General features: G+C 31.0%; 3 protein-coding genes across 5 annotated transcripts; all 3 read left to right on the top strand.

The window, feature by feature from the left end:
* Positions 1-7239: 7239 nt before the first annotated feature.
* Positions 7240-14258, top strand: LOC148766868 (protein NEOXANTHIN-DEFICIENT 1-like). Its single transcript, XM_088825848.1, has 16 exons — positions 7240-7317; positions 8593-8729; positions 8852-8935; positions 9017-9080; positions 9275-9321; positions 9561-9615; positions 9987-10219; positions 10316-10399; positions 10835-10898; positions 11118-11164; positions 11252-11306; positions 11782-11820; positions 12718-12877; positions 13008-13074; positions 13430-13486; positions 13995-14258. Exons 2-16 carry the CDS (start codon positions 8665-8667, stop codon positions 14200-14202), a joined length of 1329 nt encoding a protein of 442 aa, XP_088681974.1. The 5' UTR covers positions 7240-7317; positions 8593-8664; the 3' UTR covers positions 14203-14258.
* A 1575-nt stretch (positions 14259-15833) lies between these two features.
* LOC105967984 (protein NEOXANTHIN-DEFICIENT 1) lies at positions 15834-26053 on the top strand. 3 transcript variants are annotated; one of them, XM_088825707.1, is made up of 10 exons: positions 15834-16133; positions 16262-16345; positions 16782-16845; positions 17085-17131; positions 17214-17268; positions 17703-17741; positions 18609-18801; positions 24706-24772; positions 25137-25193; positions 25708-26053. In XM_088825707.1, the coding sequence occupies exons 1-10, from the start codon at positions 16075-16077 to the stop codon at positions 25913-25915; spliced, it is 873 nt and encodes a 290-aa protein (XP_088681833.1). In that variant the 5' UTR covers positions 15834-16074; the 3' UTR covers positions 25916-26053. The 3 variants fall into 3 exon arrangements, with proteins under 3 accessions (XP_088681833.1, XP_088681834.1, XP_088681832.1); XM_088825708.1 differs by lacking the exons at positions 24706-24772; positions 25137-25193; positions 25708-26053 and adding exons at positions 18909-18975; positions 19335-19391; positions 19900-20246 and having other exon boundaries at positions 15835-16133; positions 18642-18801; XM_088825706.1 differs by lacking the exons at positions 24706-24772; positions 25137-25193; positions 25708-26053 and adding exons at positions 18909-18975; positions 19335-19391; positions 19900-20246 and having other exon boundaries at positions 15835-16133.
* On the top strand, positions 21741-23828 carry LOC105967986 (protein NEOXANTHIN-DEFICIENT 1). The gene is made up of 6 exons (XM_088825714.1): positions 21741-22039; positions 22162-22245; positions 22682-22745; positions 22982-23028; positions 23111-23165; positions 23685-23828. Exons 1-6 carry the CDS (start codon positions 21981-21983, stop codon positions 23811-23813), a joined length of 438 nt encoding a protein of 145 aa, XP_088681840.1. The 5' UTR covers positions 21741-21980; the 3' UTR covers positions 23814-23828.
* Positions 26054-27256: the final 1203 nt, after the last annotated feature.

Raw genomic sequence — 27256 nt, 5'->3', positions numbered from 1 at the left:
TTAGCTTCAGCCATCCATTTTTTTAATTATGCCCCCGCCACCTCATCAGCACTATCATTGCCCATTAGCCGTTTTTTTTTTATTATTATTTTTTTTTTTTACGTTTTTTAGCGTTTTTTTTCTCTATCGGTATATCAATCAAGTATGAAACACATTAATCGACTATGATCAAGCATAGTCGATTAAGAAACTGACTAAAAAAAAAATACAACTACATAAAAACGAAAATCAACATTTTTTTTTACATAACAAATAACATATATAAATTGTAATTGATTTATACAAATCGGATTCAATACACAAAAAAATCCAAAAGCGAATTAAACAATGAAATCGATTACATAGCTAAAAACGTAGTTGATTAAGGGGTCCATCCTGCATGAATTTCTCTACCCGCGCCGTCCTTCGTCCAATCTACCAAAAAAACCCTAAATCTGCCCTCCATCATCACCACATCGCCGCCACATCACACCATCACCATCTCACACACCATTCAAACAAAAAACCTAAAAAACAATTAAAAGAATAGAAAAAGAAAATTGATCGACCCTTCTTCGTTTTCAAACAAAAGCACCCACCACCACCTACAGGGTGACTGAGGCATTTTTGCACCCACCTCCTTCCAATGCCGCCGCTCAACACAACTAGCTTCTATCCAAATCTAACATGAAAACATAATATGTTTCCATTAATTTACAAACATATTTATACATATATTGATCCGAATAGTATATATTAATCAGATGGGAGAGCCGCCACAGAATACATTCGAGTATACGAAAGCGGACTCCACCACCACCACCGTCATCCTCTTCCTCATCTCTGCCGCCGTCGTGCGTCTCCCCACAAGAGTGACGAGCTGCAATGTCTGGAGAAAAAAGAGAGAAGAAAAAAAACAGAGAAAAGAGAAGAAAGAAACGAGAAAGGAGATGGGATAAATGAAAATTGAAATTAGAGTTTTGAAAGAATACATTGGACTATTAAGGCTAGATTTAGAATTATGAAAATAGTATTTTGCTGAAATATTAGTTAAGGGGGTTTTCTCTAATTATTTTTTAGAGGGGGGTTTTTCTTAACTACAATTCCTAAATGGGGGATCTTGCTAATTTTCCCTTTTTTTAACCACTTACAGAACTAACGGTTATTCCTTCATGTTTGTTGTTTATATTATGCGAACAATAGTATATTTTAATTTTCCCATGATCAGTTAATCGAGAAGAAAACGGTATTTGAAATGGGAAAATTAGCAAGAACCCCCTCATGTAGGAAATGTAGTTAAGGACAATTCACCTTCCAAAAATAACTAGAGAAAACCCCTTTTGTTGTTAGTTTGGATAATTAATAAAGGTAATCTCCCAATTATACCCTGACTCCTAACCCTAAATTTTGACATATCATATTCCGCCGTTGTTATTTCTTTTCCTTTTCTTTTTTCTCTTATCTCTCTTCTCCCTGCTTTCTGCTCTATTCTCTCGTTCTTTCTTCTCTCTCTCTTTTTTTTCTTCTCGATCTGCGTCTTCTCTTCTCGATCAGAATTCGGCCGGCGCAGTTAAATACTGTTCCGACGAACATTGACCGACATATTGAGTAAAGAACTGTTGCAGCCATCATAATTGGGGGGTGGAGCTCTGGCCGCGAAGGCTGGCGACGATGAGGTTTCGGCTCGACGATATGAAGACCACGTCAAACAAGTTGTTGCCGATGCGGTTTATTTTCTTAAACCGATTGATTTGTTTTTATTTTAAATTCATCATCTCCATTAAAATTTGATTTTGAATTCTCTGCAACAGAAATTTTTGTGGAGTAGAAATTGATGAAGTAATTAATTACTGTTTGTTTTATTATAATTTTATCTGTCGAAGAAATCACGTTTCCCAAACAACACGCATACTATTTGAGGATTTTCTACAACAGCATGATTAGTGTGGTGTGGCGGCAGTGTGGTGACGATGGGGAGGCAGATTTAGGGTTTTTTGGTGGATCGGGTGGGTGACGATGGGGAGGCAGATTTAAGGTTTTTTGGTGGATCGGGCGGATGATGTAGAGAAATTCGCGTAGGCTGAAATCTTAATCGACTATGTACATGTTCAATAGTCGATTAAGCTAATCGGCTATGCTCTGGTAGTCGATTAAGGTTGATCAACTTCAGTTTTTTATATTTTTTTGGATTTTTGTTTATTGATTTCAATTGTATAAATCAATTATAATGTTCTTATATTTTTTGTTTTTGATATAGTTGATTTTGCATTTTTTTTACAGTTTTGATTTGTTATTTTTAGTAGCAGACTATTAATCGACTATGCTTCATCATAGTCGATTAATATACTGATATAGAAAAAAAATTAAAAAATTTCCTTAATCGACTATGAAGCATAGTCGATTAATTAAGGCTAATTAACTATGCTTCATAGTCGATTAAGAAAACTGATACAGAAAAGAAGGAAAAAAAATGGAAGAAAAAAAAACGGAATAAAAAAATTGCTGAGCGCGCGACCCAGTGATGATGTGGCGGATAGGGGCAAACCAGGAAAATATAATGACTCAAAATTGGTGTGAGCTATTCTCAAATAGAGAGAAAAAATTTTGACCTCTCTCCATTAAAAGAAGTAATAAGGAAAGAGCCTCTATTGAAATAGGCGCTCCCTATACACAAAATTTTATCGTTCCATCACCGTTAAAGTGATAATGCATTCTCCACCAACTTTTTAATCTGGGGTAGTGGGAACCAATTAATTAGGTTAAAGTAGTTTGGTTTTTCTGCAAAAGCAGTGGGATCATGAGCTGACACGTTTCTGCAAATTAACTAGTTTAAGTAAAGATATTTCTTTACTTAGATATTTGATTAAAATATTATGATTATCCTCTGCATGATTTGATTTTGATTCTGATTTTTAGGTAGAATTGGAAGCTTGCTCCGACAGCGTGGCACCTATGATTTAGGAGATCACATCTGAGAATTTGTATTGCAGCATGATTATTAGTTTCAATTTAAAAAAAAAAAAAGAGAGAGAGAAAATAAATTGAAATCACATGTTGTGTATTAATAGCAAGGTTCTAAATATCAGTTATCGGGTCCGAGGTGGTTAGGGACCGTCACACGATAAATCGGTGTGACGGTGATTAATCGGAGATATATCGAAAATAAATTAGTTTTTAGATTTAGTGTAATATATTTCTAAATATTATTTGTTAATACTTCAAACGTATAAAAAAGATTGAACTTGACTTTCTCCTCATCGTTTATATAATCTCAATGTTTTCAAAACCGGACCGGATATTGAACCGGACAAGTAACTGGGTCATGGTTGGACCGGTCCAACCGAGGTCCGACCGGGTTTTTGTATTTTGTTATTTTTAATTATTTATATATAATTTTTATAATAATTATTATGCAAAAATATAGAAAAATTTAATTATTCTTCACATATTTTCAAACAGTAAATTGATAAGTCTATTTCATTTACCATATATGCCTTTATAAATAAAAATTATTTTATATATTAATAAAAGTTAAGTAAATAAATACAAATAAAATAAAAAGTTACAATAACACTTTTATTCAATTATATATTATATATACCCTAAAGACCTAATACTGGTTTGTGAATACTACATCACTACCAATTACCGCCGCCACCATCCACGTTCTTCTCTCTATCTGTACATTTTTTTTTTCTTTTCTTTTTTACAATTTTTTTTTCTTTTCTTTTTTCTCTTTCTTTCTCAAATGCTTCCCCACCACAATATCTAATATCACGTATTAATCTTCTACGATAGCTCCTTCAACAATACAAACATCGAAGAGAGGTATAAAAATTTTCAATTTCTTCTCAGGTTTTTTTTTTTTTTTTTTGTGTTTGCACAGACCGGTTTTCTTCGGTTCAACCGGGATTTCCGCGGTTCACGGACCACTGACCCGGGTTTTATGACATTCCGGGTATTGAAGTTCAACCGGACCGGACTACCTGCCGGTTCGCGGTTGAACCGGTCGGACCGGCCGGTCCGGTCCGGTTTTCAAAACATTGTATAATCTAATCACATAACAAAAGTTTAACATTTAGAACTTGATTCTCTTCTCATCGTTCTAAATGTTTTTATTTTTAGGCCAGGTTCTTCTTACGGGGTCGGTGAGTTTGGGTTTGAGTAAAAGATATGATAGATTGGAATTGAAAAAAAAAATTAAAGATAAACACCCTTTTTCCTTGTATAAAAATAAATACATAAAATTTGAAAAAAAAAATATTTTTTCCGATATATCGCTCGAAGTTTGACCCGCCACAGACCGCCACAAACCGCCTCGGACCGCCTCACCATCAAAAGACCGATTTTCAAAACCGCCACACAAATATCGTAAATGTTTATGCCCGCCATCGATATGGCAGCCGATATATCGGCCGCCACAACTGATATTTAGAACACTGATTAATAGTAATTTAATAATGGATAATTAATAGTAATTTAATAATGGAGATGGAGCAAAAGCAGCCCATGTTTGTTGTAGAATCATTCATTTTCTCCAAGAAACTGACCTGGTTTCAAATCTCAATAATAATAATTGGAAAGATAAGAAATTGTGTATCCTGCGGTCCTATTAAAAAAAAAAGGTTTGAGACACCAAGTATATATTATGTTATTATCAAGTGTCTTGTTTGGTTGAGAAGATTAGTCATGATTAATTAAATAATTGAACTTTGTTTAATGTTTGGTATTTTCAATAGCTTATCGGTCGAGCCGCAAATATTACATTATTAATAAGTGTTCGTCTTTGAAAATTTTTACTTATCGAATCTTTGAGTTTTGGTCTTTATTCGTCCAAAATTTCGATTTTACTTGTAAATATTTTGCTTTTCTTATTTTATTTCAGTTTTAGGTAGATAAATTATTTTTGTCGATTCGAAAGGATTTTGGAAGTGAAGTTGAGAATCAAACCAAACACGTGCAAAAGTGCATTCTAGCAAATTGTAATAGTGTTTAGTATTTCTAGCATAAATCCTACATACGATCCGATTGAGCTAATTCAAGTAAACTTGGAAAGCCAACTTCCAGAGCTATAACTTTGGTAAGAACTTCTTAGTTGCACGAAAATTCACCTACAACATAAATAAGAATGTTACCTTTTGTCAACTCAAAACAATAGTAAGAAATATAAAGTGAACTCCCTTTTCATCGTCTATGGCGGGACGTTAGCCTTTATGGATAATTTTTGCTTGAAAATAAAAATAAAACAATCATGATGATAACGTATTGTAAAAATATGAAATAATATACAAGAGAATAAAGTAGGGAGAAGTCAGAATATATTATTCAATATCTTCAAGTATATCCAGAGCACAATGCATAATGTTCGAAACCAGTTGAGCTATACTCATGCGGGCAACTATTTTTCAATTATTCTATCCAATGAAAGTGGAAATATATTAAGATTGTTATTATGTATAAATTTAAAAATACAAAATAATTGACGTTCAGGTAGGCAAGTGTTATAAATAAGGGATAATTAGTGAAAATCCCCCAACTCACTTACTTATATTAGGGTTGATATAATTAACCTCCTTTTCATTATTAGTGAGAACCCCCGCCTTATATTAAATAATTTATTTTTTTAATTAATATTGTATTTAACATGACTAATGTACTTAATTTGCCCATCTATGTTATATTTAAAAGGGTAAATTACACCCACACCCCTGAGGTATGCTTAAATAACTTTAAGGTCCTTGTGGTATCGATAATTACACTCACCCCCTTGAAACGTAATTATAAACTCTAATGGGATAATGCATTGGATACGTTATTACGGTAGAGTTCTAATGGACTATTGGTTGTAGGAAGTGGTGGAGACAACAAAGAGTTATGGTTGATTTAAGAAATATTGGGCGAGCCATGTCACCCCATAACTCCCCATAACTTTATGTTATCTGCACCACTAGCTAAAAATAATAGTCCATTAGAACTCTATCGGAATAATGTATCCAATGCATTATCCCGTTAGAGTTTCTAACTACGTTTCTGGGGGTGAGTGTAATTATCGATACCATAGGGATCTTAAAATTATTTAAGCATACTACAGGGGTGTGGGTGTAATTTACCCTATTTAAAATAATCAAACCTATTTCACGTTCTCTCTATTTCTCTTATTCCCCTCTCCATTTTCTCTCTATAACCCGCCGCCTCCAACCCTCTCCATCTCTGCGCTGCCGCTGCCGCCACCTCCAATCCTCTTCCGTCTATATGCCGTTGTCTACTCTCTCCCATCGGCGTTCCTGCCTCCACCGCCGCGAAAAGAAGGCGGTCTCCACCCCTGGAATTCTCTCGTCAATGACGGCGTTAGGGTTTTCGGTAGGAAGAATGACGAGACTGCGCAGCGGCACTAGGGTTGATATTGCGTCTGAGATTTCAATAGAGACCACCGCCAACATTATTTGATTGTTGTTGTTCTTCTTCTCAGATTGTTTTTTCGGAACCCAATTCTCGAATCTCAATTTTCTTACTTGGAGATTTTGGTTGAATTCTTATATTGAAGGCTAATTTTTTGTTCAATCAATAGTATAATGGATGTTTATTTTCGTTGAAATTGTGTTGGTGTTATTTACAGATATATAGTTGTTTTCGTACAACAATGTAGTTGTTTTCGTACAACAATATAGTTATTTATTACCTTTTAATTGATATTAATAAATAGTTGATTTAACAAATAGTCGATTTTGATAAATGAGAAATTGTTGGAGATATATAGTTGTTTTAATCATAATTGTGTTAATACAGTTGTTTAATATAGTTGTTTTTAATAGTAGTTTTTAATTTAGTTGTTTTATTAAAATATAGTTGTTTTAACTGAAGACGGAAAAATACTAAAAACATATTTTAAAAAATATAATAAAAAGTTAAAAAAAATATTTTTTTAAAATACTTTTTTTAAATAAGAAATAAATAAAAAAAATTAAAATATAAAAATAAAAAGTGCATCAAAATAGGGTATAATAGGTAGTGAATAGAGGAAGGGTAAATTTAAGAATAAAAAAAGAATAATAAAGGAAAAGAAGTTGGACTCATACTCATTAAAATAATTTTAGAGGGGTTTCTCACTAATAGCCCCTATAAATAATACTTGTAACTTTTAAGGGGTATGTGTTAGATAGGCTATACTTGAGGGGTGCAAAATGTATATAACTCTTAATTTTTATTTTCTTCAGTTTTTAGTTTATCCAGTTCTTGTGACGCAAGATGACGTCATGCACTCTTTGTTTCTAATTCTTACTCACTGAATTTACATTTACACCACAAATTCTCTCTGGGTTTGGATCTCCACCAAAAAAGGTTCGATTTTTAGGCTCTCAATTGTAATTTCATCCTTCAATTTTTTTTTATTGTTTTTTATTTATTTATTTAATATAATTTCATCCTTTAATTATTCAAGATTTTGATGCTCCAGTGAGATGATTCAAGTTGAATAAAGATATGTCAAGTGTTCATTTCTTTATGAATATAACGCGCCATTCCTTGTAAAAAAGTATTCTAGTTATTTCAAGAAATTAAATAATGGAGCTTCAGATTCCAGTTATTATAATTTAAAAAAAAAAAAAAAAAAAAAATTGTGCTGAAAAGAAAGCAAAGCTATTTCAATGTTTTCGTGTTTCAATTGGTTGGGTGCTGAAAATAATTAACATACAAAAAAGGCGGCCTCCCGTTTCGACCGCAGATCGAATTACGGAACTAATGGTTACAGCTGAGTGAGTTTACCCTCTTATTTTCATGGTTTTTTTTTTTTTTTTTTTTTTTTTTGTTTCCATCAATATGGAGAAATATAGTTATTTGTATAAGAAATTCCTAATTTTTTTATTTACATTTAAATCCAATTCATATGGTAAAAAAGACTGTTCGTAATGGTGTATTCAGTTCGTTAGATAATATTCTCAACCTCGGTTGGTTTGTTGGGATTGGGGGCGAAGGGAGTTTATTTTCACTTGGGCACGATTGCTATAGTGATTAGTGAGTGATTAATGCGATATCTTATGTTAATGTGAAGTATTTTCCCGTTTATTTAGAGATGCCTACGAAGATTTTAATATAATGTGCAAGGCTTTAGTAGCGCGAGATTCCTTCGTCTTTGGTGTTTATATTATGCTAACAACAATATATTTTTTTTAATTGTCTTATGATCAGTTGGCAGCGTTCTACGGAAAACGTCAGCCAGTGATGCAGTTCGAAGGCTATAATTTTTGATTAATACAAAATTCTATTTCAACTTGGCAACTTGTATATGGACTCGGCAAACTGTGTTCTGGTTATGAGAGTTTTTTTTTTTTTTTTTTTAAATAAATAAATGCTTTTATCTTTTTGATATATTATAAAGTTATGATTATTCAAATCCAACTTGCTCTAATTGCATGGAGTTTCTTTATGTCTTAAGAATCCGATAGTGCCATGTGCATGGATTCCTTAATCTCTTTTTCAAAACTTAAAATCTTGCGATTCACAAAAATAATCAAACTATACTACACAAAGAAATAAATGTCGGTTTCTGCAGTTCAATCCTAGAATGGTTTAGTTTTTTAATCGATAATATTCGTGGGTTTTTTTTTTTTTTTTCAGGTGTTAACTATGCCGATGAAGTTCGTATAGTTTGATTTTAGCACAAGTTGTTTCTGGTGTTTTCGTCAAACAATGGAAACTGCAGAAGCCAACTCTTCGTTAGGATACGGAAAATCTCCATGGGTGTTCAAAGGCAGGCAAGTTTGCTATCTCGTTTTTCGAATAATACATTTGTTTATTTTTAATTTCATTGCAACTCTCTGTTCATGTAAGGAAATTATTTAGTTTTAAAAAAAAAAGTACGTTCTTGAAATTTCAGTGCCTTGTACCAGCTGCATTTTGTCAAGGCAGAGACAGCTCGAGCTTTTATTCCGAAAGAATTCAAATTGGTGGAGGCTTTTGGGTAAACTATTAACAACTTGTATTTTTAAATAAATATTTTTCGATATTCATTCTCTTTATTTAATACAAGTTGGACCTACAGATATACACTCGGTGGATTCTTTCTTGCTAATTACGAGGACAGTCCTGCTGGCAAATTTGATGAGGTTGTTATTTATTTCTGACTAAAATCTTCAAATCGATAAATCTCAACTAACTAATATAATATATAAATGATTTATTCGTCAGTTCTTGGGATTTGCATTTTTGTTTAGGAAATAGGAAGAAGCATATACCGTAATGAATTAAATATAGGGTCAACTAGCATTAACTTTATTTTTCGTAATCGTGCTTTTTTCAGCTTGTCGTCATAGCAGGAATCGTATGGAATCCACCTACATCGTGTGCGTAAGTTTTTCTTTCCGCCGTAACTATTTACTACTTGGGCATGATCGCAAAGAGTATACATAATCGTACTCTGTTTGATTAGTATGTGCTCAGATAAACGGCTAGATCAAATTGGTGCCGTTTAATGCAATCTCGTTGCTCGATTTTTGGTACTAGGAAACTATGCACTGATGAAGTAGATTTTAGAAGTGTGTAGACTGACGTAATAGTTTTCTGGTAATAATATCATTATCCCACAGATGGGCTGCAAGGGTTCTGGTGAGCAGTAACAAGGCATGCGTCCATGGTCGAAAGGTAGCGTTTTTAATACACACGATTCAGTATTTATTATATATGCCGTCATTTATAATTGAGTTTGTGCTTAGGATTTCGGGTTTCGATTTATGTCCCAGTTGTATTATATATAATCATACACTGCAGGTGACAAGAAATTAAATCTCTCAGGCAGGCCACCTCCTAATTGGTCCAACTAATTATCCTACTAATTTATCCTAATATCACCAAACCAAAACATCAAACATAAAAGATGAATATGACTTTTTCCCAAAAGAATCTCCCATTTCTCTTCAATCAACGTGTCCTAATTCCCATCACTACTCAAACTGCCTAACTCCTTAGTAATTTTACCATGTTTCCCATTAAATGCTGTACAATTTTTTTGAAAGGTAATGTACTTAACTTCCACATTGTGTGTGTGTACTTCAAATTGGCGCCAAAGTCCTCTACATATTAAATATATATATGTAGCCACTAGTCCTTTTCGATTTAGTTATTTATATATATGTGTAAATACTCTGATCTCTTCTTTCGATTCATTCGGTGCACTTCGTTTTTCTTCAATGGACGTTGCGATGGTAACTTCAGGATTCGAGAAGCCCCCGTGGATTTTCAAGGGCAGGTAACCTTCTTTTTTTTCCCTAATTCGTATTCTTTTTCAATTTCTTGAATTCATGATATGATTAATGTTTGAAGCAATTGTTTTTCGATATTGCAGTGCTGTGTACCAGATTCATTCCGTTCGAGTCGACTCTGTTCGACCTTTCATCCCCAAAGAATTCAAAGTGGTCCAGAACTTTGGGTATGTATACAATAATTAAGCAGCATTGCATTAACCTTTTTAGAAGTCCATTCATAAACTTTTGCATGGTTAGAAAAAATTAAACATTTAATAACTACAGAAAAAGTCTATTAGGCGAATCTTTTGAACTTTGGAGATATATATAAATATCAAATTATTCACTTAATCACTAATATTCGACGTGTCACATTCCGGTGGATTCCCTTAAAATCGGACCAAATAAAAGGCCATGTACTCGAATTCCCACGTGTCACCTGTTCTAAATATTCCACGTGCAAGGCTTCTAAATAATTTTTTACAATTTCAATTACGGTGTATAAATATATATATAGTTATAACTTGTCACAAACTTTTTTTTTAATATGTTTTTGATACTTGATTATATATCATTCGATATTAAGTTCATAAGAGTTTTTTTTTTTTTTTTTTTTACAGATACACTATGGGAGGGTTTTTCCTCGCCAATTACGAGGAGAGCCCTTTTGGTGCGTTCGACGAGGTGTGTATATTTACTGCATTCGTACCATTTTTATTACGATCAATGTATATATATCCTCATAATTTATTTATCAAACCACCCTAAAAGCTGAGGGTTATGTGCTAATTAATATTAATGGTGCGAAATTCTTTTTTAAGTAACTCAATGACAAAGGGGGAGTTTTCTTTGATGGTGAGTATGATGTTGGTTGATTTTTTGATTTGCTATTAATTTTTACAGTTGGTGATAATTGCTGCTATAGTTAAGCCGGATCGATCATCTCGCGCGTAAGATTTAAATTTAGCAGCTCATGTATTTAATATATTATATATATTTTTTTAAATATCCAAAAGAAATTGTTGGTTTGTGAATAGATGGGCTGCAAAAGTTCTTGTCAACAGCGATGAAGCTCGCGACCACGGACGAAAGGTAATTAAATTAATTGGTTAAATTTACTTGGTACCTTCAATATTACTGAAGTAATAAAGATGATTGCGTACATGGTGCCGAATATACAATCTAAAAAAACATTAAAACCTAAGTTCATTCGGTTTTAATCGAGGTCGTGTGTTCGACATTGCCTTCATGCATGACTGTTAATATCTGCATGTGATTTATTTCGATTTATACTCTTCTTGATTCAAATTGTTTAATAAATGCAACGTTCTAAAAATTGTTCGAGTTCAAATCATACGATTTACGATTTGATCCATGTGTCATTTTATTTTTACGATTTAACAAATATGATCATATGTATATGCACTATACTTCAATATTATTTTGTTCAATGATTATTTGTTGTTTTATTTTAGTTATGTGGTGATATAAACATAATGGTATTTTCAACATCCCTTATATTTTATTTTTTTAATTTTTTAATTTTATTTTTCTTTTTATATACCAGGTATTCGGACTTCCTAGTCAAGTTGCCAATTTTATAAAGGTATGCGAGGCTATATATATTTTTGAAATTGTGTGTTGTTGCATAACGAGTGGCGAATCCAGGATTTTTGCCAAGGGTGTTCGAAATTAAATATAGTAAAAAATATAATGGTTGGCTAATAGTTTACGGGGGTTCGAGGGCAGCGCCTCCGGATTTTTTTTTTTGAATACTGTACACATTAAATAATAAAAAAAATTTAATATTTTTAAATTTAAAGGGATTAGTTTACCATTTTTGGGCAAATTTAGGAAATATTTAGACATAAAATTGGTGAAAATATTAAAGGAATGGTAAACATATTAAAGTTGCAAGTGACAAAATGTACGTTTCATTAGCATATTTTGAATTTTCAAAAAGAAAAAAAAAACCCACATAGTTGTTAATATAGAAAAAAAAATTGAAATAATACATATATATACAATATTTAGAATTTTGGAATAATTTATATTATATTTAATATTAAAGAAATGGTAAATAAATTAAAGTTACAAATAGCAAAATATATGTTATATTAGGAGATTTTTTTTTAAATATTAAAAAATACCTACATATTCAACATTTTTTAAAACAATTGAAATATTGAATTTTGGAATAATTTATATTATATTTAATATTAAAGAAATGGTAAATAAATTAATGTTACAAATAGCAAAATATATGTTATATTATGAGATTTTTTTTTAAATATTAAAAAATACCCAGAAATTCAACATTTTTTAAAACAATTGAAATATTGTATGTAATGGAAAATTAAGAATAAAAAAAGAAGAGTTTATAATTTATAATTATTCTATTTTATTTATAAAAAAAAGAAGAAGAGTTTTATAATTATAATATAATTTTAATTGTTTTATAAAGTGTTAGTATAATAGTGGCACACGGTGTATGTTGAACCAGAAGAGTAAAGTAATATCCCCACAATCAAAAGCAGAAGGCTTGTGCAATATAAATGGCTTAGGCTTTTCTAAATTGCCTAACAATTATGAGGACACACAAATAAGAGAAATCAAGGAACAAGGAGCAACAAATTCCTGGAATCTTAACATTAAAACTAAAGGTTGGTCAGCATATATATATATATATATATATATATATATATATATATATATATATATATATATATATATATATATATTATTAATTGCATTTTTCTAAAATTAATTTGATTTTGTGTTCAATGAGAGCAGCACCCAACTTGGAGCTCAATAGGTTTAGTATCAATCCTCGAATCAAGTTGTCCCTCACAAGTTTGAGGTAAACATTGTATTAATTAATTAATAGGACAAATTACGGCCAATTAAAGTAAGTTCAAATTCCAAAAAAATCCCTCATGTTTGGATAATTACAACCACCCTTAAGTGTGTATTATTGTACGAAAAAAACCCTTCCTTCAATAGGTAAATTTGATACCGTAATGATGCACGTGTAAGACAATACATAGTTGAGGAAGTGATTGTAATTATGCAAAACATGAAGGATTTTTACGTAAGTTGAGCATATCTCATGGGTGGACGTAATTTTCCCTAATTAATATTTAGCTCTAAACCATTAATTGTGGAGATAATAATACTGAGTTTAAGTGGCTATTTTTTTTTATTTTTTTTTGCAGTGGTCTCACTGAATATAATCCACATCTTCTTGAATATACTTGCCAGATTGAAACCAGGTTATAAGTGAATCCTTAAATTATTAAGGGTAAATTACACCCACACTTCTCAGGTATGATGAAATAATTTTAAGGTCCCTATAGTATCGGTAATTACACTTACCACCCTGAAACATAGTTATAAACTCTAATAGAATAATGCAATTAGATACGTTATTCCGATAGGTTTCTAACAGACTATTAGTGTCAGGAAGTGGTAGAGACAACATAACGCTATGGGTGATTTAAGAAATGTCGGGGGAGTCATGTCACCCCCTAACTCTATGTTGTGTCCACCACTTACCAAAAGTAATAGTCCGTTACAACTCTATTGTAACAACGTATCTAATGCATTACCCCTTAGAGTTTCTAACTATGTTTCAGGGGGTAAGTGTAATTATCGATACCATAGGGACCTTAAAGTTATTTCGTCATACCTCAGGGGTGTGGGTGTAATTTACCCAATTATTAATTAACGTTATATGTGACCATATATATATTATTTTAATTTATTTAATGTATTATATAGAGTCAGGGTAATTGGAACATCAAAGATTTCAGAGCAATTTGCACCAAGTAATGAAGAATGTGAATTTTCAGAGCACCAAAATTCATCAGCAGCAGATATGAAAAACCTGATGATTGAGACACTGGAAAATTCAAAACCGCTTATAGCTGTTGAATTCAACTCTATGAAAATGACTGTTGACTCTCCGACTATGGTATCCAAGTGCTAATAAATTTGTAACCCCTACGCTCTTGTATATTTTATTTCGACCTAGTAATTTCGACACATGTACTATATTAAATATGGGCCTGTTTGAGGAAACTCCCTCATTATTTTTTTAATGGAGAGAGGTCCAAACTATTTCTTTCCATTTGAGCAAAGCACACACCTATTTTGAGCTATTATGTTTTTCTGCTTTGCCCCCGCCCGCCACATCATCACTGGGTCACGCGCTCAGGAATTTTTTTTTTTTTCCCGGTTTTCCGTTTTAAATTCCTTCTTTTATGTACAAGTTTTCTTAACCGACTATGGAGCATAGTAGCCTTAATCGACTATGCTTCATAGTTGATTAAGGAAATTCTTTATTTTTTTTAATATTTTTTGTTTTTTACTTTTTTTTTCTATATCAATATTGATATGCCTATTGGCCCAGCCCAATAGACTCATATTTACTGGGCCCAACTTAATAGCTACTTCTACGAAGACCCAATCACATCCAAATAAAGTTGGGCCCGATAAATTGATCTCGACCCAATCAATAAAGTATAAATAGAACTTAAATTCATTTAATGAAGGTACACATTTATTATTCAATCACTTCAACAAAAATTCAAGGGGGTAAAATGACCAAATTGATATTAGAGGAGGGTAAAGTGCACAACGTGGAAACCACAAGGGGGCTAAGTGCTATTTACCCCTGTTTTTAAGGATACTATGTGATTACAAATAAAAAGCTAACACGTGTCTTTCTATTAATTTGTGCAAGTTTAATCAGTTGTATTCTCTCCTAGTGCAACCGGATACTTCTTTATTTTCCCTCTTGGACCAGTAGTAATCAATCCATTGGGCCATGGGTCAATTGCTAAGCCCAACTTCTCAATTCAAGCTAAGCCCACTCGTATTCGGCCCAAATTCTGAGTTTAGCATTTTCCCTCCAACGCGCGAAACATCATTGTCCCTAATCGAATCATAAACAATACTTGCATTCCCAATTCCTTTATTTTTGCGCATCTTCTCTGATTCCCAATACAAACTATCACGATACACGACATGAAGCAGTATGACGATTGACGACAAACTAAAATATGTAAACTAACGAAAATAATCTAAATACTCAGCATCGCCAAGTTTTCCCAAAGAATTTGTGTAGCTTATGAAACTTTATTAATTTGTAACTTAGTTCGTGCTCTTTTTTCTTTTTTTTTTTTTTTGAAAAATATTTTCAATTTTTATGTGGTAAAATCAAACCAAAGTCTATTAATACTTTAAAAGAAAGAGAGATTATGTAACTTGATTGTGTACTTAAAAGAAGGGAAAAAAAAGCAAAAATAAAGAAATAAAAATCCCAACAAACTTTGTAACCACCATTCAACATTCGGTCACTAATACTTTATATAATTATACACTGCAGGTGACAAGAATTTAAATTTCCCAGGCCACCTCCTAATTGATCCAACTAATTGATCCTACTAATTTATCCTAATATCACCAAACCAAAACATCAAACATGAAAGATGAAAATAACTCTTTCCCAAAAGAATCTCCCATTTCTCTTCAATCAACGTGTCCTAATATCCATCACTACTCAACTTCCTAATTCCTCAATCCAATTCGGCCATATTTCCCATTAAATGCTGTACTATTTTTTGAAAGCCAAAGTACTTAACTTCCACATTGTGTGTACTTTGAATTGGCGCCAAAGTCCTCTACATATTAAATATATATAGCCACTATTCCTCTTCGATTCAGTTATTTTTATTTATATATATATATACGTAAATACTCTGATCTCTTGTTTGCTCCTCTAGCTAATTTACATCAATTCTTCAAGCTAATAGCCTGCCAAAGCAAGGATTCATTTGGTGCAGTTCGTTTTTCTTCGATGCAAGTTGTTATGGTAACTTCAGGATTTGAGAAGCCCCCATGGGTTTTCAAGGGCAGGTACGCCTTATTTTTATTCTCATTCGTTTTCAATTTCTTGATTCATATATATATATATATATATATATATATATATATATATTCATGATATGATTAATGTTTGAAGCAATTGTTATTTGATAACGCAGTGCTGTGTACCAGCTTCATTCTGTTAGAGTCGACTCTGTTCGACCTTTCATCCCCAAAGAATTCAAAGTGGTCCAGAACTTTGGGTATGTATACAATAACCTTTTAGAGGTCCATTCATAAACTTTTGCATGGTTACAAAAAATTAACATTTTTTTTTGATAATTGAGAACAAATTAACATTTAATAACTAAGGAAAAGGTCCATTAATTAGCCAACTCTTTTGAACTAATGGAGATATAAATATCAAATTATTCACCTAATCACCAATATTCGACGTGTCACATTCCCGGTGGATTCCCTTAAAATCGGACCAAATAAAAGGCCATGTACTCGAATTCCCACGTGTCACCTGTTCTAAATATTCCACGTGCAAGGCGTCTAAATATTTTTTTACAATTTCAATTACGGTTATATATATAGTTATAACTTGTCACAAACATTTTTTTTTGAATATGTTTTTATATTTGATTATATATCATTCGTCATTAAGTTCATAAGAGTTTGTTTTTTGTTTTACAGATACACTATGGGAGGATTTTTCCTTGCCAATTACGAGGAGAGCCCTTTTGGTGCGTTCGACGAGGTGTGTATATTTACTGCGTTCGTACCTTTTTTTTTTTTTTTACTATCAATGTATATATATATATCCTCATAATTTATTTATCAAACTACCCTAAAAGCTGATTATTTAAGGGTTATGTGCTAATTAATATTAATGGTACAAAATTCTTTTTTTAGTAATTCAAATTGACAACGGGGGAGTTTTCTTTGATGGTTAGTATGATGTTGGTTGATTTTTCGATTTCCTATTAATTATTACAGTTGGTGATAATTGCTGCTATAGTTAAGCCGGATCGATCATCTCGCGCGTAAGAAATAAATTTAGCAGCTCATGTATTTAATATATAATTTTGTTTAACTATCCAAAAGAAATTGTTGGTTTGCGATTAGATGGGCTGCAAAAGTTCTTGTCAACAACGATGAAGCTCGCGATCATGGACGAAAGGTAATTAAATTAATTGGTTAAATTTACTTGGTACCTTCAATATTAGTGAAGTAATAAGGATGATTAATGGTGGAAATCACTTATATGGTTCAATAATTAACATCAAACTATATATACTGTATAATATGTACATGGTGCCGAATACAATCTAAAAAAACATTAATATTTAAATGCAACGTTTTAGAAGTTGTTCGAGTTCAAATCATACGATTTACGATTTGATCCATATATCATTTTAATTTTACGATTTAAATATGATCATATATATATATATATATATATATATATATATATATTCTTCAATATTATTTTGTTCAATGATTATTTGTTGTTTTATTTTAGTTATGTATTGATATAAACATAATGGTATTTTCAACATCCCTTATATTTTATTTAATTTTTTTTTTAAATTTATTTTTCTTTTTATATACCAGGTATTCGGACTTCCTAGTCAAGTTGCCAATTTTATAAAGGTATGCGAGGCTATATATATTTTTGAAATTGTGTGTTGTTGCATAACGAGTGGCGAATCCAGGATTTTTGCCAAGGGTGTTCGAAATTAAATATAGTAAAAAATATAATGGTTGGCTAATAATTTACGGGGGTTCGAGGGCGCGCCCCCGGATTTTTTTTTTTTTTTAATACTATACACATTAAATAATAAAAAATCTTTAAAATTTTTAAATTTAAATGGATTAGCTTACCATTTTTGGGAAAATTTAGGAAATATTTAGACATAAAATTGGTGAAAATATTAAAGGAATGGTAAACATGTTAAAGTTGCAAGTGACAAAATGTACGTTTCATTAGCATATTTTGAATTTTCAAAAAGAAAAAAAAACCCACATAGTTGTTAATATAGAAAAAAAAATTGAAATAATACATATATATACAATATTTAGAATTTTGGAATAATTTATATTATATTTAATATTAAAGAAATGGTAAATAAATTAAAGTTACAAATAGCAAAATATATGTTATATTAGGAGATTTTTTTTTTAAATATTAAAAAATACCTACATATTCAACATTTTTTAAAACAATTGAAATATTGAATTTTGGAATAATTTATATTATATTTAATATTAAAGAAATGGTAAATAAATTAATGTTACAAATAGCAAAATATATGTTATATTATGAGATTTTTTTTTTAAATATTAAAAAATACCCACAAATTCAACATTTTTTAAAACAATTGAAATATTGTATGTAATGGAAAATTAAGAATAAAAAAAGAAGAGTTTATAATTTATAATTATTCTATTTTATTTATAAAAAAAAGAAGAAGAGTTTTATAATTATAATATAATTTTAATTGTTTTATAAAGTGTTAGTATAATAGTGGCACACGGTGTATGTTGAACCAGAAGAGTAAAGTAATATCCCCACAATCAAAAGCAGAAGGCTTGTTCAATATAAATGGCTTAGGCTTTTCTAAATTGCCTAAGAATTATGAGGACACACAAATAAGAGAAATCAAGGAACAAGGAGCAACAAATTCCTGGAATCTTAACATTAAAACTAAAGGTTGGTCAGCATATATATATATATATATATATATATATATATATATATATATTATTATTAATTGCATTTTTCAAAAATTAATTTGATTTTGTGTTCAATGAGAGCAGCACCCAACTTGGCGTTCAATAGGTTTAGTATCAATCCTCGAATCAAGTTGTCCCTCACAAGTTTGAGGTAAACATTGTATTAATTAATTAATTAATAGGACAAATTACGGCCAATTAAAGTAAGTTCAAATTACAAAAAAATCCCTCATGTTTGGATAATTACAACCACCCTTAAGTGTGTATTGTTGTACGAAAAAAACCCTTCCTTCAATAGGTAAATTTGATACCGTAATGATGCACGTGTAAGACAATACATAGTTGAGGAAGTGATTGTAATTATGCAAAACATGAAGGATTTTTACGTAAGTTGAGCATATCTCATGGGTGGACGTAATTTTCCCTAATTAATATTTAGCTCTAAACCATTAATTGTGGAGATAATAATACTGAGTTTAAGTGGCTATTTTTTTTTATTTTTTTTTCCAGTGGTCTCACTGAATATAATCCACATCTTCTTGAATATACTTGCCAGATTGAAACCAGGTTATAAGTGAATCCTTAAATTATTAAGGGTAAATTACACCCACACTTCTCAGGTATGATGAAATAATTTTAAGGTCCCTATAGTATCGGTAATTACACTTACCACCCTGAAACATAGTTATAAACTCTAATAGAATAATGCAATTAGATACGTTATTCCGATAGGTTTCTAACAGACTATTAGTGTCAGGAAGTGGTAGAGACAACATAACGCTATGGGTGATTTAAGAAATGTCGGGGGAGTCATGTCACCCCCTAACTCTATGTTGTGTCCACCACTTACCAAAAGTAATAGTCCGTTACAACTCTATTGTAACAACGTATCTAATGCATTACCCCTTAGAGTTTCTAACTATGTTTCAGGGGGTAAGTGTAATTATCGATACCATAGGGACCTTAAAGTTATTTCGTCATACCTCAGGGGTGTGGGTGTAATTTACCCAATTATTAATTAACGTTATATGTGACCATATATATATTATTTTAATTTATTTAATGTATTATATAGAGTCAGGGTAATTGGAACATCAAAGATTTCAGAGCAATTTGCACCAAGTAACGAAGAATGTGAATTTTCAGAGCACCAAAATTCATCAGCTGCAGATATGAAAAACCTGATGATTGAGACACTGGAAAATTCAAAACCGCTTATAGCTGTTGAATTCAACTCTATGAAAATGACTGTTGACTCTCCGACTATGGTATCCAAGTGCTAATAAATTTGTAACCCCTACGCTCTTGTATATTTTATTTCGACCTAGTAATTTCGACACATGTACTATATTAAATATGGGCCTGTTTGAGGAAACTCCCTCATTATTTTTTTAATGGAGAGAGGTCCAAACTATTTCTTTCCATTTGAGCAAAGCACACACCTATTTTGAGCTATTATGTTTTTCTGCTTTGCCCCCGCCCGCCACATCATCACTGGGTCACGCGCTCAGGAATTTTTTTTTTTTTTCCCGGTTTTCCGTTTTAAATTCCTTCTTTTATGTACAAGTTTTCTTAACCGACTATGGAGCATAGTAGCCTTAATCGACTATGCTTCATAGTTGATTAAGGAAATTCTTTATTTTTTTTAATATTTTTTGTTTTTTACTTTTTTTTTCTATATCAATATTGATATGCCTATTGGCCCAGCCCAATAGACTCATATTTACTGGGCCCAACTTAATAGCTACTTCTACGAAGACCCAATCACATCCAAATAAAGTTGGGCCCGATAAATTGATCTCGACCCAATCAATAAAGTATAAATAGAACTTAAATTCATTTAATGAAGGTACACATTTATTATTCAATCACTTCAACAAAAATTCAAGGGGGTAAAATGACCAAATTGATATTAGAGGAGGGTAAAGTGCACAACGTGGAAACCACAAGGGGGCTAAGTGCTATTTACCCCTGTTTTTAAGGATACTATGTGATTACAAATAAAAAGCTAACACGTGTCTTTCTATTAATTTGTGCAAGTTTAATCAGTTGTATTCTCTCCTAGTGCAACCGGATACTTCTTTATTTTCCCTCTTGGACCAGTAGTAATCAATCCATTGGGCCATGGGTCAATTGCTAAGCCCAACTTCTCAATTCAAGCTAAGCCCACTCGTATTCGGCCCAAATTCTGAGTTTAGCATTTTCCCTCCAACGCGCGAAACATCATTGTCCCTAATCGAATCATAAACAATACTTGCATTCCCAATTCCTTTATTTTTGCGCATCTTCTCTGATTCCCAATACAAACTATCACGATACACGACATGAAGCAGTATGACGATTGACGACAAACTAAAATATGTAAACTAACGAAAATAATCTAAATACTCAGCATCGCCAAGTTTTCCCAAAGAATTTGTGTAGCTTATGAAACTTTATTAATTTGTAACTTAGTTCGTGCTCTTTTTTCTTTTTTTTTTTTTTTGAAAAATATTTTCAATTTTTATGTGGTAAAATCAAACCAAAGTCTATTAATACTTTAAAAGAAAGAGAGATTATGTAACTTGATTGTGTACTTAAAAGAAGGGAAAAAAAAGCAAAAATAAAGAAATAAAAATCCCAACAAACTTTGTAACCACCATTCAACATTCGGTCACTAATACTTTATATAATTATACACTGCAGGTGACAAGAATTTAAATTTCCCAGGCCACCTCCTAATTGATCCAACTAATTGATCCTACTAATTTATCCTAATATCACCAAACCAAAACATCAAACATGAAAGATGAAAATAACTCTTTCCCAAAAGAATCTCCCATTTCTCTTCAATCAACGTGTCCTAATATCCATCACTACTCAACTTCCTAATTCCTCAATCCAATTCGGCCATATTTCCCATTAAATGCTGTACTATTTTTTGAAAGCCAAAGTACTTAACTTCCACATTGTGTGTACTTTGAATTGGCGCCAAAGTCCTCTACATATTAAATATATATAGCCACTATTCCTCTTCGATTCAGTTATTTTTATTTATATATATATATACGTAAATACTCTGATCTCTTGTTTGCTCCTCTAGCTAATTTACATCAATTCTTCAAGCTAATAGCCTGCCAAAGCAAGGATTCATTTGGTGCAGTTCGTTTTTCTTCGATGCAAGTTGTTATGGTAACTTCAGGATTTGAGAAGCCCCCATGGGTTTTCAAGGGCAGGTACGCCTTATTTTTATTCTCATTCGTTTTCAATTTCTTGATTCATATATATATATATATATATATATATATATATTCATGATATGATTAATGTTTGAAGCAATTGTTATTTGATAACGCAGTGCTGTGTACCAGCTTCATTCTGTTAGAGTCGACTCTGTTCGACCTTTCATCCCCAAAGAATTCAAAGTGGTCCAGAACTTTGGGTATGTATACAATAACCTTTTAGAGGTCCATTCATAAACTTTTGCATGGTTACAAAAAATTAACATTTTTTTTTGATAATTGAGAACAAATTAACATTTAATAACTAAGGAAAAGGTCCATTAATTAGCCAACTCTTTTGAACTAATGGAGATATAAATATCAAATTATTCACCTAATCACCAATATTCGACGTGTCACATTCCCGGTGGATTCCCTTAAAATCGGACCAAATAAAAGGCCATGTACTCGAATTCCCACGTGTCACCTGTTCTAAATATTCCACGTGCAAGGCGTCTAAATATTTTTTTACAATTTCAATTACGGTTATATATATAGTTATAACTTGTCACAAACATTTTTTTTTGAATATGTTTTTATATTTGATTATATATCATTCGTCATTAAGTTCATAAGAGTTTGTTTTTTGTTTTACAGATACACTATGGGAGGATTTTTCCTTGCCAATTACGAGGAGAGCCCTTTTGGTGCGTTCGACGAGGTGTGTATATTTACTGCGTTCGTACCTTTTTTTTTTTTTTACTATCAATGTATATATATATCCTCATAATTTATTTATCAAACTACCCTAAAAGCTGATTATTTAAGGGTTATGTGCTAATTAATATTAATGGTACAAAATTCTTTTTTTAGTAATTCAAATTGACAACGGGGGAGTTTTCTTTGATGGTTAGTATGATGTTGGTTGATTTTTCGATTTGCTATTAATTATTACAGTTGGTGATAATTGCTGCTATAGTTAAGCCGGATCGATCATCTCGCGCGTAAGAAATAAATTTAGCAGCTCATGTATTTTATATATAATTTTGTTTAACTATCCAAAAGAAATTGTTGGTTTGTGATTAGATGGGCTGCAAAAGTTCTTGTCAACAACGATGAAGCTCGCGATCATGGACGAAAGGTAATTAAATTAATTGGTTAAATTTACTTGGTACCTTCAATATTAGTGAAGTAATAAGGATGATTAATGGTGGAAATCACTTATATGGTTCAATAATTAACATCAAACTATATATACTGTATAATATGTACATGGTGCCGAATACAATCTAAAAAAACATTAATATTTAAATGCAACGTTTTCGAAGTTGTTCGAGTTCAAATCATACGATTTACGATATGATCCATATATCATTTTAATTTTACGATTTAAATATATATATATATATATATATATATATGTATATATATATATATATATATATATATATATATATATATATATATATATATATATATATATATATATATATATGTATATATATATATATATATGCACTATACTTCAATATTATTTTGTTCAATGATTATTTGTTGTTTTATTTTAGTTATGTATTGATATAAACATAATGGTATTTTCAACATCCCTTATATTTTATTTAATTTTTTTTTAAAATTTTTTTTTCTTTTTATATACCAGGTATTCGGACTTCCTAGTCAAGTTGCCAATTTTATAAAGGTATGCGAGGCTATATATATTTTTGAAATTGTGTGTTGTTGCATAACGAGTGGCGAATCCAGGATTTTTGCCAAGGGTGTTCGAAATTAAATATAGTAAAAATATAATGGTTGGCTAATAATTTACGGGGGTTCGAGGGCGCGCCCCCGGATTTTTTTTTTTTTTTTAATACTATACACATTAAATAATAAAAAATCTTTAAAATTTTTAAATTTAAAGGGATTAGTTTACCATTTTTGGGAAAATTTAGGAAATATTTAGACATAAAATTGGTGAAAATATTAAAGGAATGGTAAACATATTAAAGTTGCAAGTGACAAAATGTACGTTTCATTAGCATATTTTGAATTTTCAAAAAGAAAAAAAAAAACCCACATAGTTGTTAATATAGAAAAAAAATTGAAATAATACATATATATACAATATTTAGAATTTTGGAATAATTTATATTATATTTAATATTAAAGAAATGGTAAATAAATTAAAGTTACAAATAGCAAAATATATGTTATATTAGGAGATTTTTTTTTTTAAATATTAAAAAATACCTACATATTCAACATTTTTTAAAACAATTGAAATATTGAATTTTGGAATAATTTATATTATATTTAATATTAAAGAAATGGTAAATAAATTAATGTTACAAATAGCAAAATATATGTTATATTATGAGATTTTTTTTTAAATATTAAAAAATACCCAAAAATTCAACATTTTTTAAAACAATTGAAATATTGTATGTAATGGAAAATTAAGAATAAAAAAAGAAGAGTTTATAATTTATAATTATTCTATTTTATTTATAAAAAAAAGAAGAAGAGTTTTATAATTATAATATAATTTTAATTGTTTTATAATCATATATATATATATATATATATATATATATATATATATATATATATATATATATATATATATATATATTATTAATTGCATTTTTCTAAAATTAATTTGATTTTGTGTTCAATGAGAGCAGCACCCAACTTGGAGCTCAATAGGTTTAGCATCAATCCTCGAATCAAGTTGTCCCTCACAAGTTTGAGGTAAACATTGTATTAATTAATTAATAGGACAAATTACGGCCACTTAAAGTAAGTTCAGATTACAAAAAAATCCCTCATATTTGGATAATTACAACCACCCTTAAGTGTGTATTGTTGTACGAAAAAAACCCTTCCTTCAATAGGTAAATTTGATACCGTAATGATGCACGTGTAAGACAATACATATTTTGCAAATATGAAGTGGTTGTAAACTTCTAATTATCCAAATATGAAGGAATTTAACGCAATTTAAGCATATTTCGGGTGGTTGACATAATTTTCCCTAATTAATATTTAGCTCTAAACCATTAATTGTGGAGATAATAATAATGAGTTTAAGTTGTTTTTTTTTTGTTTTTTGCAGTGGTCTCACTGAATATAATCCACATCTTCTTGAATACACTTGCCAGAATGAAACCAGGTTATAAGTGAATCCTTAATTTATTAAGGGTAAATTACATTCACACCCCTCAAATATGATAAAATAACTTTAATGGCTCTGTGGTGTCGGTAATTACACTCACTCCCTGAAACATAGTTAGAAACTATAATGTGATAATGCATCAGATACGTTATTCCGATAGGTTTCTAACGAACTATTAGTTTTAGGAAGTGGTAGAGACAACATAACGCTATGGGTGATTTAAGAAATGTCGGGGGAGCCATGTCACCCCCTAACTCTATGTTGTCTCCACCACTTACTAAAAGTAATAGTCCGTTACAACTCTATTGTAACAACGTATCTAATGCATTATCCCATTAGAGTTTCTAACTATGTTTCAGGGGGTAAGTGTAATTATCGATACCATAGGGACCTTAAAGTTATTTCGTCATACCTGAGGGGTGTGGGTGTAATTTACCCAATTATTAATTAACGTTATTGATTATATGTGACCATATATATATTATTGTAATGTATTTAATGTATTATATAGAGTCAGGGTAATTGGAACATCAAAGATTTCACAGCAATTTGCACCAATTAATGAAGAATGTGAATTTTCAGAGCACCAAAATTCATCAGCAGCAGATATGAAAAACCTGATGATTGAGACACTGGAAAATTCAAAACCGCTTATAGCTGTTGAATTCAACTCTATGAAAATGATTGTTGACTCTCCGACTATGGTCTCCAAGTGCTAATAAATTTGTAACCCCTACGCTCTTAAATATTTTATTTCGACCTAGTAATTTCGACACATGTACTATATTAAATATGGGTCTGTTTGAAGAAACTCCCTCATTATTTTTTTAATGGAGAGAGGTCCAAACTATTTCTTTCCATTTGAGCGAAGCACACACCTATTTTGAGCTATTATGTTTTTCAGCTTTGCCCCCGCCCGCCACATCATCACTGGGTCACGCGCTCCGCAAAGTTTTTTTTTTTTTTTTTTTTTTTTTTCCGTTTTTCCGTTTTAAATTCCTTCTTTAATGTACAAGTTTTCTTAACCGACTATGGAGCATAGTAGCCTTAATCGACTATGCTTCATAGTTGATTAAGGAAATTCTTTATTTTGTTTTAATATTTTTTGTTTTTTACTTTTTTTTTTCTATATCAGTATTGATATCCCCATTGGCCCAGCCCAATAGACTCATATTTACTGGGCCCAACTTAATAGCTACTTCTACGAAGACCCAATCACATCCAAATAAAGTTGGGCCCGATAAATTGATCTCGGCCCAATCAATAAAGTATAAATAGAACTTAAATTCATTTAATGAAGGTACGCATTTATTATTCAATCACTTCTTCAACAAAAAATCTCTCAGCTATTATTGATTATCCGCACGTCTGACTTGAGCGTCGTAGGAGTTTCCGCCGGATCAACCCCCGGCTTAGATTACGTGTTTTCTGTTCGCAGGATCGTTGAGTTAATTAAAGTGTTTCAGGACTATCTAGCTCGTGAGCACGTGACCTACTTTGCTCTCCCAGCTTTAACACCCCAGGTGATTTATTTTTTACATCATCAAGTATATTAATCAACTATGATGAAGCATGGTCGATCAAAAGTCTGCTACTAAAAATAACAATCAAAACTGCAAAAAAATGCAAAATCAACTATATTTTACAAAAAAACAAAAAATATAAGAACATTATAATTGATTTATACAATTGTAATTAATAAACAAAAAAACCAAAAGAAGAAAAAGAAAAGAAAATTGGAGTCGATCAACTTTAATCGACTACCAGAGCATAGTCGATTAAGAATCTGCTACTAAAAATAACAAATCACAACTGCGAAAAAATGCAAAATCAACTATATATTACAAAAACAAAAAATATACAAACATTGTAATTGATTTATACAATTGGAATCAATAAACGATAAATCCAAAAAAAGTAAAAAAAAATTGGAGTCGATCAACTTTAATCGACTACCAGAACATAGTCGATTAGCTTAATCGACTATGAATATGTACATAAGTCGATTAAGGTTTCAGCCTGCGCGAAATTCTCAACACGCGCCGTTATCCGCCCAATCC

Source organism: Erythranthe guttata, chromosome 11 (genome assembly GCF_056151865.1).
Source record: "Erythranthe guttata isolate IM_541 chromosome 11, IM_541, whole genome shotgun sequence".
Taxonomy (NCBI): Eukaryota; Viridiplantae; Streptophyta; class Magnoliopsida; order Lamiales; family Phrymaceae; genus Erythranthe; species Erythranthe guttata.
The sequence above is the reverse complement of the archived record's forward strand: the minus strand, read 5'-3'. Positions and strand labels throughout refer to the sequence as shown.